Raw genomic sequence first — 16,876 nt, 5'->3', positions numbered from 1 at the left:
TTTAATACCTCGTAGCAAAGGGAATTCCTATTTGCCTAATTTCTAATGAGTGCATTGCGCAGAGGCCCTGAGGGCAATAAGCCGTTCAGCCTCGTCTTAATGCCTGGCGGTGACGGCATGTGCTGTGAATGCATGCTTTTCGGCTTTCGCGTGGCAGAGAGAAGCGCTAAGCTTGAAGACAGCACCTCTGAAAAAAGTGACACAAAGCCTTAATAAGACTTGTGTGGAAAACTAGGAGAATTATAAACAAGGAGATCCGATTCAAATGTTAACAAACCGAGGAGGACTTCTCTGCTGCTAACTCAGCTAATTCTCTAAAACTTTGCTATACGTAAGCTCCTTGGTGCTTTCAGCTCCGTCTGCGGGTCCAATGTACTGCGGTTACAGGAAATTATATAGAAGACTGTCAACAAAGCTGACTTGCAGAATCAAGTACGTGCACAGACAGGTAATTTCAGCAGTACAGTGAACGTAGGCGTCATACACGGCACATTAACCTTTCTATCATTCCGTGTGCAGGGTAATGTAAAGCCCAGACCAACCTAAAGGTTCCCTGAGAATAAATAATGGAGACAAAAAAAAGAGAATAAAGTGCCATAGTTTTCAGCTACACCTCTTTATTGTGTTTTATTTTCAGCCATGTTAGTTTTGTAAAACTCCCTGCTGAATGTGATGTTGGGGAAAAGCCTCATCTTTTGGTGTAAAACGTTTCCCTTCAGGACATTTTACTTCCGCACCCATCGCCTCCATCCCTCCGCAGCTGCTTCGCCTCGCATCTCCCCTTTTATTGCGTTTCTCCGTCTACTAATCAAAGTTCACAACAGAGTACTTTCAGTGAAGTCGTTAAGAATAGCAAAGCAGCAAAGTGAACGCATAAACTTCTCAGCCGTTTATTGCTGAGCTGCAGAAGTTTTTAAACTTTTTTTACTTTAACCCACACTAAGAAAAATAGTCAACCCAATTTTACCGCGATATTATTTTTTACACTTCCGAGTATAAAATCCACGAAATGTTACACCTGAAGTATAATAAAGTGTCGTTGCATTATGTAGGTCTACTACAAGGGAAATTGTTTGTTTTTTTTCAGAAATATTGGTTATTGGCCGTAATGGCAACATTATGGACATTCATTTTTATATTGGTACATTGCTAGTGCTGTGCTGTAAGAAATTCAAAACAAATAAATTTGGCTGGGTTTTTGTTCTATCCATCTTATCCCCGCCAGCATCTGCAAGATGCAGATTTAATCAGCTCCTAGTGATTTAAAAAGCATAAAAAATGGCAGATATGTAATAATCAACATGCTGGATTTATATTTTAAAAAATGAAACCGTTATCTCAATGAGGTCCAGGTTTGAAGGTGAGAGCTTTAATCTCTTTGAATTCTTGTTTTAAGGTATAAAAGGAAGTCGTTCTTGAGTTGTTGCCCTGACATCGTCCGTCGGACAACAGAGACGTCTCCACCACTTTTACATCACATATCTGGCAGCATTTCAGGTACCTTGTAAAAAAAAAAAAAGAAACGGCAGACTGACAGATAACACAATAAAGGATTTATAAACACTGAAAAGACAGCAGCCAACTAAGTTAGCTGCTGTTGTTGGCAAAATAAAAGGCATGTTTCAGATTTATTATTTTAAATTCACAATTTAACAACCATTTTCATGATTTTTGATTGTTTATGAAATCACGGCTGCTTGTGACAACATAAAAATGGAAATTTGCTTTTCGTAGTTTTGATATCGCATGTTGTCTCCTTTTAAGACTTGTATGTATTGCTACACTCCTAGTATTTGCTTTTAGTTTTATATAAAAACCATTTAGATCAAGTTTCAATATCATGATACTGTGGTATTTTACTCATGCATGAATGTTTCATACCAGCGTATCTCTAGACTCGACATAACCAAATTCCACTTGCTATTGACAAAAAAAGAAACTGCGAATGTGAGCCTAACCATAGCCCCAAGAACAACCATAACTACTAAACTGACTGACTTTTATCTCTCCTCTGTCCAATCACTGACTTCCTTGTTTCTTTCTTCCTGTCCGTCATCCTATCAGGTGCAGTTGAGGAGATGAAACTTTTTCCCAACATCACCTCCGTCCCCCGCTCTTGTCTTAACTGTGAATTTTACAAATGATCGTCCTTTTCCACTTCTTTGCACCTAGGTGAAACATCGTACAAAATAACGGCTCCACGTCGACGGCTAGCAAAAATAAAATGTGTTTCCTTTGTTAGTGTTGAATTCTACAGTGAATTCAGTACGACTTCGACAGTGCAATATATTGCTACATGTACTCTGCTTAACATTCTAGGCCCTAAAAAGTAAATTAGATCAGAAATTTCATTACAAAAATACTAAATCTATTCATTGGCTAATTACTGATACAATAGCAAGCGTTTTAGCAACACGTGCACTGTGTCACAGGTGAGTGGAACGACTTAAGATCCTGAAATTGACACCCTGTGCAAACATAGTCGGGTCTGAAAGCAAATCCTGGATTTCTTTTTTTTATGTCGACTGAATAACATTTAAGTCATCCTAACTCCGCTGGGCCGTATTGGTGTCCTCCTGGCTGCTCTCCAGAAGCTCATCCTCCGAAAAACTGATATGAAGGCAGGTGTCGTTCATAGGAGATGAAAAGCACAGCGGCTGATCACAGCCGTCAGAACACGAGGCCATAGTGTTCGACTCCGTGGTCGATGAATCAGAGGACGAAGCAACCGCCCCGCCGTGCTGCTCCAGGGGGCTTCCGCAGCTGCTGGACGCTGTCAAAAATGCCCCGCGGTCAGCAAAAAGGTCATCGTCGTCGCGAAGGGGCGACAGCAGGGACTTGGTCTCGGAGCGGACGCCCGAGTCCTCGCTGGCCGAAGACGAGGAGGAGCTGCTCTCGCCGTTGCTGAGCGAATGGAAATCGGTGGACGACAGGGAGCTGGGGGTGATGTCTGGGAAAGAGAGGCTGCTGCTGCGGCTCGGGGCCGCCGGCGTGGGCACAGCTGGGACCTCTGACCCCGGAGAGAACGTCCTGCTGGATCGCTTGCGGTTTGTGGAAGGTGGAGGAGGGTCAAGTTTGGGTATTATCTGTTTATACCTACAAGTAGAAAAGAGAGAAAAACCCTGTTAATAATAATACTGGTTATTGGTTTAGGGTGCATTCACACCAGCGATGCTTAGTCCACTTTTATTAAACTATAGCTCATTTAAATTTGTCCAGAAAGTTCAGTAAATTTGGGTAGGTGTGAATGTGTAATTGAACTCTAATGTGGACCAAAAGAGTGAACTCTGGTCTGCCTAAAAACCCACATATTGGTTCCATCAAAGTGAACTCTGGCACGGTTCGAATGCATATGTGGATGCAAGCTGACCGGAGACTGCTCCAAAAACAGGAAGCAAACCAAAGGTCATGGGATTCCTGGTAAATGCAACCAAAACAAAGGCGAGAGTCTAGCATTAAAGGGAGAAATGGCTTGTGGTCTTTTACTAAAGACAAAAGAGAAATCTTACAGAATCTGAGGCCTATCCTAAAAAGGAAAGTTGCTCTCAGTGTTCTCTTTGGGTCGATCCCTCAGTACAGGTGAGGGATGAACATGTTTTTTCACTTTGGGTAATATGACAGTGCAGCGTGAAAGCAAACTACACCTTCTGAAAATCTAACAACTTTGGGCCTCACTCGAATCGAGTCTACCAGGCCATCAGATGAGAAAACACCCGTAATTTCCTTTTTTAGCCAATTCCAAGTCAGCATCACTTCCCACTAAAAGGCCTCAAGCCACTTTTACTCTCCATTATTCACATTATACCTCATTAACCTAAGTGCGTGGGACATAAGCTATTCCTTCACGAGACACTGACTCCTCTGGTTCGCCGTTGTTCTGTCTGTCAAGGAACTTATCTACAGCTCACAGGCTCACTGTTGTGAAAATAGAAAGCCTCTGGGGAAGAACAAGAGCCAAAGCCTGGGGGATGCGGCTAAGGAAGCGAAAAGAAACAGGACTAGCTGATTTCACCACAATAAAGCCTTGACAAGCACCAGCGCACGCATCCGCACACAATTATCGTCCTCCTCTTGGAAAAATGACTCCCGATAACAAGGCCCGCTTCCTCTGAGGATCCTCGCGGTTATAAGTCTAACTTTGTTCCCCCGACAGATCCGGTCTGTGGTTAAGTTCATTTCTGAGTAATGAAATCACAGAACTTGATGATGCCTTCAGTGTCTGATTCAACAAGACGGCGACCAAAGCTGGGGGAAATCGTCTTTAGACGCGTTTAACATTTATTTTCTGAACTGAAAAAGGGACACCGCACTTTCTAGATTTTTCTTTTTTTCACATTTTGAAAACATGTCGTGTTATTTCCATTGGCCAAATATGTTTCTCTTTGTGTTGGTCACATAAGATCCAAATACAAGACAGTTGTACTTGTCACTATACTGATTACTTTTTACTTTTGGTGGAGACTACATTTTGTCAGCCATGCAACATATTTTACTCAAGTAGGAAGCGTGGTACAGTAAATCTACTTATAGAAATACATTTTGTTCAAAATGTTGCTCAAGTAATCTTAAACTTCCCCACCTGAGTTGATGAAATATAATCACAGCAAATGTCTACACAGCTGCTAAATTAAGCAGCACCAACATTTGTTTGAAAAGAAGAGGTTTCCCCGAGTCGAGGCGGATGATTGCCCGGCGTTGACGGATAATTCATGACAGTGACGTTTTTCAAAACAAGTTGACATGTGGTAATTTGGATCAATGCTGTTGACAGTGTTGCTGGTGAGCTATATTTATCATTTGGTGACTGAAAAGCATCATTTTTGTCAGAAAACTGTCGCTCCAGACAATGGCACAATTCTTAATCTATTAAACAAGTGGACCTGCTTTTACACTTAGTGCCTTTATGAGGAGAAGTAATAATAAAAAAAGTTTGCTTGACTTTCTATTCCAACAGGAAATTGCCAGGAAATGTAACTTGGTGAAGGAATGCTTCATACGTAGGTCTGCCAAAGTGAAATGATACTCAGGCATACCTAAAACGGTCTGTTGTGGTTCCAGCAGTGAAAATAGCTTTTGATGTCTTACAAAACAATTACCAAGGTAATATTGTTTTATTAAAATCATAAGCTCATAGCAGTGGAGCGAAGGAGTAAATCGCTTCTTTTTGTTCACCGTCTTTGTTCATTGCCAAGTCGAAATGAAGTCAGTTTCTGCCTCACTAACCTGCTTCTCTTCCCAAAATGCTTCATTCCCTCCTTCATTCTGCCTCCAGAATGAAAAGCAAAATGTGTTTGCATGCATCAAGTCTGCCTGGATAAGTGCAGGTGCAGCAGGGAACCTCTGTTTATTGTCTGAGAGTGATAGTTAATTCATCTGTTAGTGCGGCAGCATTATTTGACAGGTTCTTTTATTTTCTATTTTATTTCCGCCAACTCAATCAGCGGAGAATCAGCGGAGAAAATACTTAGAAAATTGGTACATTTAACATAAAACAACTGTAACCTGCATTATTTACTTGTTTAAGTTGATCAGAGGTTTGATAAATATTTCATTAGTAATTCCTGTTTCTTTAAGGTGTAAAGAAAACAGAGTGGATCTGTTGACCACTCTTTAAAAATGTGAAAAACAAGAAAGCATCTTGAACTAAGATGGATTTAAAAAATGTGGGTGTCTTTGGTCCATAATCCACATGAACACAGGGTAAAAGAATCTGAGATTATTGCAAAAAATAAAAATCTGCAAAGGATGAGCTTCAAATATGAAATCTACAGAAGTGAATGGATGGATGGGTTGGACATTTACATAACCGGCTCTGCTTTTACAGATAGACAAAAATAACAAGTAAATCTAATTTATTTTAACAGGCAATTTCACTTGACAGAACCTAACATAATATGTTATGTAATCTAATTTCTATGTCTTCCCATCTGTGTTTTGCATGACAGCAAATATCTCAGACATACATTTCAGAGAAAAGTATGGGATTATTCTTTTAGCCAGCTGTATGGCAGTGTGCAGGAGGAAATAGGGGGCAATAGTTGTTACTCTGCTTCTCATTTAAATAACATTACAATCCTCAAAAGAGTTTGTATTCATGTACATCTTTCAAACTGTGTGTGTCGTTGACCCCCGATGCAGGGCAGGCTTGACATAATCCATCTGAAAGGGCGCAGAGTCAGCAAAAGCTAAGCATGCAAGTGACAAAGACCCATTTTAAATTGGATCATAAAAAGTGCGAGGGTAAAGCTCGCACACGAAGACGCGCCGCTGCCTCTGCTACGACAGCTTCACCCCTGGGCCTGACAAGAAACCTGGACAAGAGCATTTATTGTTTGCAAGCGAGTCCGTGAAAGAGGAAACCCCCACCCCGAGTGTTGAAGAAGGAGCCGCCATGCACCAAATAGCACCGCAGTGACTGATTATCCCCATGCTAATGTGGTTATTAATCTGCAGGCGCAACGTCTGCGTGTAAATGGAAGTCATCATGCATTGGTTAGCAGAAAAATGTCTGGTGAGTCCCACACTCGAGCCCACAGACACCCAAACCCACCACATGCCCGGTCCCATGCCTGTGCCACAGACACATGCTGCTTATGATGAGTAATACTCACACAGAGGGAGGAGAAGGGAAAAAGAGGAGGAAGGGGAGGAAGAGGAAGAGGTGGCAGAGAGCTCCCCAGACTCCTGGGGGGAGAGGCAGCAAACGATGAGAGAGGCGATAGTGGGGACAGAGCGATGGAACGCATGAGGTTTTGAGGCAGCGGCTGCTGGCCGGGTGGGTTTTTGTGGGGGCGGGGGGTTAGAGGAGGAGGAGGATGAGCAGGAGTGGGTCCTCACACCTGTACCAAAGAAAGGCAAGAGTTAGACTATGGCTGATCAGGGGAGGAAGGAGTTTTAAGGCCAGTGAGCGTCCAACCATCTGTGACTTCAGAGCCTCTTTTGTGTTGGACATTTAAAACCCTGGCTCCCTCTCTGGCAGAATCTAAAAAGGACACAGTGGGAGACGGGAATGTAATTAAGTAAGTGGGCAGAGCTGCTGGTTTGGTCGGTATTTCTCGCTAATATGAATTCATGCCTTTAGTGTTACACAACGCTAAAAGGACTCTCCAGTTAGCACTGCTGATTTGACCAAACTGGAAATATTCCCACTGTGACCAGTTTAAGATTATCTGCTTGTTCAGTCCTCCATTTTCTTTAAAGTTGATTAGAACATTTAGTAGTGTTATAATTATTAATCCACGCTATGTTTCAGTGTGGTATGAATGAAATGCGAGAAATAAATCTATTTTTGGATGATGAACCATGTTTATCTTGTCACTATGCACAATGAGCTGGACACTTAGAGACATAACAAAATCCCTAAAGGAAACTGCAGCAAAGAGAGGTGGCTATAACAATTATTAGACAGACTCTTATCCAATGCTCCCATTGGAAAAGAGTCTGTCCCAATCAAGTACTGTTTGGGAGGAAAGCTTGCAAAAGAAGCTTTTTCTATCGTAACATCGCAAATGCAAACTTGCAAAAAATGTCTTTGGCTGCTGTGTGCTTTGGCCAGACAAAAGTCAAGTAGGACCAGGCATCAAGCGGTCCAGGAAGGTACCCTCTGTACAGTATGGTCCGAGCTATGATCTAGTTAGGAATATGGTAAATGGATTGAAATAGTACAAAGATCCCTTTCTCTGTATATGAAATGCTGCAGAAAAACAGAACGACAAACTTTCCAATGACCAAAAAGTATTATCAGAAAGGTGCTAGCGAGAGTGCTGTAGCTGCATATTGTTCTACTGTTTGTAAAATTGTGCAGAAACTTGCAAGAGAGACTGATCAGTCATACGGCGAACGTGCTGCGATGGTGGAAGAGAGACGTGCAGAAGATGGCAGCAGCCGGTATGCGGGAACCAGCAGCAGTGCGCAACATGCAGCGGCGTGCAGCTATACAACAGAAATAAATCGGCCAAATCAATAAGCTACGGCTGAAATAGTCTACAAAACATTTGTGAATATTTAACCTTTGTTGTTCAGTTCTTGGCGGGTGTTTGCGGTGGCACGATTATTTCTCAAGTTTGAACATGTCACGAGTGTTCCTTCAACTTAGATATTATAAATATGCAAACGAAGAGCTGACCTAATCCCAGACCTGTTGTGTTTCTTGTGCTATTGCCAGTAAAGATTTGTTCATGACTGGAAGCTCACAGGACCTCTGGCAGGACCCCGTAAACCAGCGTCATTTCAGGCTCGTCACTGTGGGGAAACTGTTTATTTTTGGACTAATTAAATGCCACCGAAAAGTCAATGAGGAAACCAGAGCAGCAAAGGTGCTACAGAAGCTCAGACGAGTCTCCCCTCCCCCCCACGGCGTCTGAAGTCAAAATGACACAGAGGCACAGCGTGTTTGTCTTTCCCCGCTCAATAAGCAGGAGCAAAGCGGGCAATCAAGAGGGGAGTGTGAATGCTTCCTGTTAGGAAAAGAATCGGCAGGAGCTCCGCATTTCAACAGGTAGATGGGAGGAGATGCCGCTGGGCTTCTAAAAAGATGTGGTGCATTGTCCCTTTTTTACTCAAGTTTTAGACACACACAAAAAAAGAAACAGAATTATGGAGGCAACTGAAAAGCAGACAGCAGGTGGTGGATTCGACTCCAGATAAGGGACCGTGGGTTTTTTGGCTTCGTGAAGAATTGATCACACTTGTGCTTTATTTTGAATGTACGTGGGTGATCAGGACACTCAGCAGAAGAATGACAAAACTTCCATCAGTGATTTTCTAAAAAAAATCCTAACAATGCCTGAGTCCCTTTCAAACATTATCCTAACAAACCCTCCAGCTTCCTATAGAAGATAATTTTCAGACCAGCAGCAAGTCCAAAGGCACAACTGATAGTATCTATTTCCGAGCGAGCTCCACATAACTGTGTGTAAATCTAGCTGACGGTACCGGCTCTGCCTAAACGCCAGGAAGCATCATCCATTACACTCCCATCGAACCCGTGCAATTGGGTTATCGGCCGACGAGATCTGCTGGTGCAGCTCCGGCCGCGACGTTAAAGATGAGGGGGTAGGACAAAAGTGACAGAGGGAAAGCGAATATCACAGCTAATTTCAGGAAATGCGATTGTGCACCGTACGACCCGGCTGGAGCGAAAGGGGAAGGGGGGAGCGGTTCTTATCGCACACGAAGAGCTCATTTGTGAGTGAGATTGTTAGGGATTCTCTGGACTCAAATGGTGAGATAGGCAAAGCTTGTGTTCATATTTGCTAAGTGTGGGCAGGGTGCAGTTTTTAGCTCAGTTGGCTCAAGGGATTGCAAACTTTAGACGGTGAAACATCACTTTGTTTCGCGTTAATGTTTAAATAAAATGTCTTGGAAGGATAGACGTTTGGTACAGGCAGTCATGATCCTCGGAGAATATACTGACTTTAGTCGTCATCCTACGACTTAGTGGAACCTCTGGCAACAGAAGTATTTTCTGACTACTACAACATCCTTATTTGATGTTCCCGTGCTACATATAACTCATCCATCTGTTGTGCAAAGTGTGACTCACTGCATGCTAGGCTATAGCTATTAGTAACTGAACATATGGTAGCCAGGATCGACTGGATCGTCAAGTGTTAAGTCATTTTTTGCAGATTTTGCATAACAACAAGCCTGTGACGATAAATTTTGCTGAATGACAGATTGTCCTAGAAGTTATTGTGATAAAATATAGTATTGTTATTTTGAGATCACTTTGAAGTAATATAATGATATAATGGTAATGGCATAATAATATGATGACGCATTTTCAAAGATCAACTAACTTTCAATTCTAATGAACGTTTAACACTGGAACTGGAAGACATTTTAAATATCCAAAAATAAATAAACAAAAAACATAGAGCCAACACCTTAAATGAATCATTAAATCTCTGTGAACAAAATTATTCTTCAAAAAAAAAAGAAAAAAAAGAGCTATTTGAGGTCAAAACACCAGACTGAAGACTTTTACCATACAGATTTTGGTTGAAAAAGAAATCATGTTATTATTTGATTTTCTGCTTATTTTGACAGGCCTATATAGTAATTGATTTTGAGCATTGAAGATGAATATAAGTCTCCGTCTTCCACACGTTGGCTATGTACCCTATGTGGTTTGTAGCAACCATTAAATTTGACGTCTTACGACAGGTAAGTCTTGACTCAAGGGGTAGCTGTACAAGTCAAGATTTTGCAGAAACTACCTTTACTAGTTTTGTAGCTTCACAATTGGAAAAGGGAAAAAGTAATATTTTTCTGAATGTTTCTCTTATAAAGCAGATGACTGCACGATGTTGAGATTGCATGCTTTTGCTTTAAACTGACAGACTTGGATTATTTTCTAAGTAAGAGAAAAGACCAAAGAGAGGTAATTTGGTTTTTGATGCAGGCATGTTTGGCTAGAAGCAAACACTTAATTTCAACTGACAAACATGGTGGGAGAAGAACGATGGTGATGCGGCGCTAAGAAACCTGTCCAGGTGACGCTTTGCTGAGACGGGATAGGTCACCCATCAGCTCAGTATAATTTATTCAGCAGTAGTAACGCTCCAAAATAGAACAAAACTTAAAAGAAGTCAAACAGCACAAACGTGATTAACTTCTTAAGAGTCGTCTGTCACATATTTTATGTGCGACACCATATTGACCCCACTGAGCTCCACTCCGTGCCGCTTTTGGCTCTGTAAAGCTGGAGTCTATTTGCGATGCGAGTACAACCAGGGTGGAGCCCAGAGAGGTCAGCATCACAGGTTTACGACTGAACTGCATTTTGATGTCAACTTAACCACACACTTTATCTGTATGACAAAGCAGACACCGGTCACACACGGCTGTTTGAGTTCTTCGAGAGGACGCATGTAGATCACAATGGGAGACGAGTTCGTAAAAGTGAAACGAATGATTCATGCGAAGTCTAGATCCACTGCTTGACAAAGAGGGGCTGGGTGAGAAAGGAGACTAGAGCAGTATTAGTCTGCCGGTTTGCAGAACATAAAATCTGGCCACTCAAGCTGTAAACAGTAATCCACTGGGGGAATCAAGGAAACAAAAGAAAATAAAAGCAATAAAATATGCGGTGGGGGGAGAGGGCGGTCTGACTGCAGCAGACGTGATGCAAAGGAGTCAGGCAAGGCAGCAGAGTAACATATTGGATTTTCCCCAAACATTTTTCAACCCAACTTCTTTTTTTTTTTATTATTATTATTTTTTAGCTGTTGAGTCACTGCTCTACATTACTTCTAAAAGGTCACCTAAGTTCAGCTGTTTTCTTTTTTTTCAAAGCTGAAAATATAGTTCTCCATTTTTCACTCTTTTTTCTTTTAGTGCAAACTAAACACAATGTTTTATGAGTAAAATCTGCATAAAGGTGATATAACTCGGGGGATGAGGCAAGCAGACGTAGACATGGGGAAAAAAGGGAGTAAGGCTACTTTATAATCTCTCCAGTGAAAAATGCGACTTCCTCGTGAGTTTTTTTTTTTTTTTTTGCAGCTTTTGTAAAACACTAAATGGAAATATGGTAACATACAAAGAGACGAGAAAACGTAGCTGGTTACATAATTTTAAATCGTTTGTAGCTCCCGCTTTGACTTTCCTTTGTGCACAAAGCAAAAGAAAAAAACAAAAACACAGAGACGCATGCTGTTGCAGGAAAGAGGTTCAGCTTGTAAAGGAATGAGAGCCATAACTGCCTGGGAGTCAGTGCAGTAGGAAAACCACAGCATGGGAGTCGGGCTCGGCTGCAGACTGACAAACACACACACACACCTACGCAGAGGAGACATATGGAATTACAGCATGCAGATGACAGTAACACACACAGCTCTGATAAGTCAATCCCAGATCTTTTCTCCTTTCTCAGCTCTGAAATCAACTTTACTACGCTGCCCTCTGAGACGTCTGCAGAGAATTTTCTGAGTAGAGCAAACCCTGGGAGTGAGAATGAAAACGGAGTGAAGAAAAAAAAAAAGAACCTTTGTGTCCAATAAAGTTTTCATAATTTCATGTTGTGCATGCTTTTTTAAGAGGATTAAAAACTCGTTAAAATGTGATTATGAGCCTTGGCTCCATAGTTACAGTACGAGTCACGTATTCCACACATATTCCCAAAAGTACAGACGTGGAGGTGCTTCAAGTGCAAAACAAACAAAAAAAAAGTTCCCATATCCCTTAAAAGCTAGATGCATTCATTATTAATCACCCCCATGAATAAAGAGGCTGTTTTTCTCTTTAAATGTGCTTTAAAAGCTGTTTAGAGTGAATTATTAGATACAAAAGACACACAGGAACAGGAGTTAAAGCTGACAGCGTAACAATGTCTTTCTTAAATCTTCTACTCTTACAAGCTGTTCTGATCCCTGCTTTTAAGCTCAAATCTCATCCCCTCTTTGTTCGTCTTTTTTCTTTTTCTTCCCAAAATAATCCATTGATTACACTTGTTCTTTCATTAACTGCAGGCGATTTCTGCTGAGCTGTGCCGCTCTCCAGCAATAACAGTAAAAGCGACTGGATGTTTTTTGTCGCTGTCACCTGGTTACCCCCGAACACAAACCGACACGATTCACACATTCGAACGGCTTAACGTATATATTTGGACACTAAACCGTTCCAACACTCTTCCAGAACTCCGTATGCGTTTGGGTTGACTTGAAGATACGCGAGAATTAGCCCAGCTTTGCTCCAAATAGTGATATTGAGAGGAAAATGGCTGATGTCCTTCAGTGCAAAGGTAACAGAGTTGACCTATTAGAATTTTCTAAGTGCTACGGATCAAGTTCAGCCTGGTTCAGGCCTTACAATAAAGGGAAATAGGTGCATTATACAGTATTAACTTAAGTAAAAAGAGCTACAACAATACCTCTATAGCACATCTCACAGGATGTGCTATAGAGGAGTGTGGAAGATGGCTTGTCGCGAGGATATGTTGCGATTTATCCAGTTACACAACAATTTACAACAAAATTATAAAACAAACTGAGAAATTGATTTTATAATGTATGCCAAACTCACAAACTACTGTTGTAAATCTCAAGTTTTGTTTGATTGTTCAGGGACGTCTGCTGGGTATTTTTAGCTGTTGGTGATGGTAACCTTTCTGTCTGTCAGTAAAGTAGAAGTAGGAGACATTTAGTTTTTAGCCTATTTGCTAAGCTACTTAGCTATACAGCTCCTTGCAGTAATTTTGACACCATAGTTATTGTAATGAACACAAACGTAAAACAAATGACACTTCTTAAATGTATCCCACATTCTAGGGTAGCATATCTTTTTAGATTTTAACTATTATTTACGTTGATCGTATCTTTTTAAAAGTACAATCCTAGACATGCGAAAGGAGTACAATTGCCCCTCTCCTAGCTCAGAGTACTTAATTTATGCTAGTCAAACATAATACTCCAAAATAAGCAGGATGCTTAATGTAAGGCTGTTTAGTGCTGGGTCTCACATAAAACAACTAAAAACTCACACTGTGGTAACATTTAAAGTTGCTGCGTCATCCTCCTGCATTTCTACACCAGATTAACGATAAGATCCAAATCTGCATGGACCTGTGTGTGTTATTAGCGTGAGATCTGAAGTCTTACTTTTCATCCAGGTTGGTAGAGTTTCTAGATGAGAACTGGACAATCTCGCTGTTGGAGCTTTCCTCGTTATCCGCTGTGCCACTGGCTCTGATGAAGGGGTCCCGCTCAGCAAACGAGGCTGCTGGTTTACTGCTGTTCTCCAGGTTCAGCAGGTTCAGGAAGGACTCGGCGCAGTCCACCTGGTTTGGGGAGAGGGGCCACGCGGCCGTGGAGGAGAGGAGCTGCTCCAGGTTCTGATTGTACTGATTCTTCAGATTCAGGGATAATGATTTCGCTGATGACGACTGCGAACTTTGTGCCGTCTGTGGAGCATCTGGAGAGAGACAGAGAGTACAACATGCTGCCCTCAGACTCAACGGGAAACACAAAAGGAGGAAGTTGACTATAAATTGAATGTAGGTTTTTTTTTATTATTATTTGCTTTGTAATGATCCCCCAAGGAGCTGAATCAGCCCAGAGGAGAAGCTGGCAGGGTGCCGCCCACCCCACTCAGGTCGTTTTCTATCAGAGGGGATGACATGATTAATACAAGCATGAAACACGACGTGACAAATTAAACTGCACACACACACGCACACAGAAAGAAAATGTGCACAGACACATCCATGCACACTGCACAGAGTGAAACGGTGGTTATTTCTGGCAAGATCAGCCATTTTCTTTCAATCTGGTGTAAACACAGATGTATAAAAGAAAAAGTTATGAGGGCCAGAGAACAAGGTCTTAAATCTTACAAAACTCTCCCTTAGGCAGTACAAATTTACTCTACACAGTTTGAAATGTTTGAAATGTGAAATCGTGTGAGAAAAGATTGGCATATAAAACGAAGAGCGAGTCCAGGAACAGTTCTTCTCGCACTCGGTTATTAGACCTTAAAAAAAACGGCAACGTTGCAAAGTAAAACTCGGCTTTAAAGCAACGCCTTCTCAGCAGATCATTTTGCTTGTGGATGACATCAGCCTGAGCAGCAATCTGTGTTTACTGCTTAATTGATGGATGTCATCTTGCTAACATTCAACTAGCACCGTGTTCTCTGTGGCTTCAATTACAGCCTTTCTGTTGCTATTATGGTGCACCAGCTACCAAAATCATAAGCTAGTGTAAAAATTTCGAGACCTTGATTCAGTTCAGACTATTGGAAACCTTAGTGTCAAAGATGCAAGGGATATATGAGACTTCTACATGCCCAACGGGGACGTTGCCGCTCACCTTGCCAGATATCATCTACATTAGAGCTGTGGCTTTGTGCCAATCTGAAGCATGGTTTCTATCAAGAAGTCTCTGTTCTCGCTTAAAAATAAGACCACCAAAAAACTGGGTTAAGCAGCTCACTGCCTCAACTAGATCTTGTGTGTTTTACAGCAGGACGTAGTTGTTGTGATTTATGGTTTCCCCAGAAATAAAAATCAATTGAAGCGACCTTTAAAGTCAAGTTGGAGCCGATCTCAAGATTTTGTTACCTTCTGTTCCATCAAGCCATGCTTTTTGTTGGTAAAAGAGATTCTATCCGTTCTTCTTTTTACAGAAAACAACTGAACTGATTTATTTTCAGTATTGTCTTTTAGTTATGTTGATTTTTTTTTTAGAAAAATATGTTTTTCATCATATTCCTTTTGCATTTTAAATGTGAAACCTTGCCAGCTTTTTATTTTAAGATGCTGACTGGTTTCAATAATATGCTACCCTGTTAAAGATCAGTCAATTTCTTGGAAAGTGAAACAAATTAATTTGAAACCATTGACAAAAATCCAACATGACAGACACCATAGACCAGCCTCCACCATTAAGCCATATTTGAATGGTATTTGCATTATTGCTTATTGGGATTTTTCTGTCAAACACTGGATTAATGTTTCTTTTTGTCTAAAATGCATCTTATGAACATGGCTTCCCTAAAACGCTGGGTCAGGATGAATCCAACATTTGGCTTGCATCAAAATATTTTGAAAAAAAAAAAGTTCAATTAATAAATGCAATTGGAAGGTTTATGGAAGCATATGAGACAGAAGTCTATCCAATAGTACAAACGTGAATTTAAAAATCTAATCTGCCAATTCAAACAACGCCTCTGCTCGGCTTGAAGCTATAATCATCTTCTGTTTCATTTTTATTATACACTAAAGACCCGCTTTTATTCTTTTTGTTTACTTATGAGAAAAATGAAAGACTGTGCCACCTCTGAAGAGATATTTTTAGCAAAAATAATAGTAATAAAAAAAGCCCAGACCGTCATCAAGGATTTATGGGATTGCTCTTTACTTGTACCTGGAGGACAGTTTCTTTCTCTTCTGAACTGATAAGTGGAATCCTGAAAGTAGCACTAAGGGAAAAGCCTTTGGAAGGGTGGACTCCTAAAACAGCCCTTGCGCCAAGAAAACCCTTCCTTCAAATCGGCAGGCGGCCACAGAAAGCAAGTGAGGCTTGTGTTGCTGCTGTCTGCTTCACTTGCAGGCGAAGACGGGAGCGAGCAACGACGACAGCAGCACCTGAAGAAGCTGACCTGACAGTGTTTGCGTGACAGACTCCCACAGTCCCTTCCAGTCGTCCGTCAGGTCACTTACTGTGTCCGTTAGCCTGAGTGTCCTGTAGCGACGGCTCTTCTTGCGCTCTCGTCGGGGAGCGGCCCTCCATCTCTTTCAGCTGCTGCACGAGCAGCGCCAGGTGCTGCAGTAGGTCCCTGTTCTGCAGCAGCAGCTGGTGGATGCGGGCCTGGGCCTCCATGCGAGCTGCAGTCTCTGCTGCCATCTGGTCCTTCAGCAGCTGCACCTGGAGCCGCAGCAAAAGGCAGAACGAATGTGCTTGTGTGTGAAGGTTATCCATCGAAAATGGCCAGTTTGATGATCTTCCCTGATCTCCTGTTGCGTCTCACCTCCCACCGCATCCACAGAAGAGCTGTATGGCTCTAGAATTGGAATGTTGTAAATATCTGACAATTCTGACTGACTTAAATTTGGTACTTTGACATACAAATTAATTTATTGCAGCTTTCAAAGATTCCATTACTTGGCATTAATTATTTTCTGTACTTATTCTTGTTTCAGTGCTGCCCCCTAGGGGTATAAAATCAACATCTGCTTGTTTTATAATTGCAGGTGAAATAAAACCTGAAAGATTTCAAGTGGTAAAACAGATTCAACTGGCAGAATCTTGACAAAAAAATTTAAGTCTTTACTGATGATGCACATAAACAACTTCTCAAAAGATTCTGATGTTTTAAAGTTACCGGCACAGAGATCCCACTGGGCATGTTTTCTACACAAAAAGTGGAGGAGGAT

At 41.5% G+C, this 16,876-nt stretch overlaps 1 protein-coding gene across 2 annotated transcripts in view; it reads right to left on the bottom strand.

Moving 5' to 3' along the window:
* Nucleotides 1-1,830: 1,830 nt before the first annotated feature.
* Nucleotides 1,831-16,876, bottom strand: part of LOC103473406 (carboxyl-terminal PDZ ligand of neuronal nitric oxide synthase protein) — a 52,252-nt gene continuing 37,206 nt past the window's right edge. The window contains exons 9-12 of one of the 2 annotated variants that reach the window (XR_001777173.2): nucleotides 16,163-16,367; nucleotides 13,602-13,914; nucleotides 6,612-6,839; nucleotides 3,002-3,096 (exon numbers count right to left, since the gene is read on the bottom strand). Coding sequence is in view for 1 of the 2 variants with exons in the window: in XM_008423637.3 (XP_008421859.2) it covers nucleotides 2,547-3,096; nucleotides 13,602-13,914; nucleotides 16,163-16,367 (1,068 nt within the window). In the remaining variant the exon portion in view is untranslated. Of the gene's footprint in view, nucleotides 3,097-6,611; nucleotides 6,840-13,601; nucleotides 13,915-16,162; nucleotides 16,368-16,876 lie in introns of both variants that reach the window. The other variant, XM_008423637.3, reaches the window with a different exon arrangement.

Source organism: Poecilia reticulata, chromosome 12 (assembly GCF_904066995.2).
Source record: "Poecilia reticulata chromosome 12, P_reticulata-male-v2, whole genome shotgun sequence".
Taxonomy (NCBI): domain Eukaryota; kingdom Metazoa; phylum Chordata; class Actinopteri; order Cyprinodontiformes; family Poeciliidae; genus Poecilia; species Poecilia reticulata.
The sequence above is the reverse complement of the archived record's forward strand: the minus strand, read 5'-3'. Positions and strand labels throughout refer to the sequence as shown.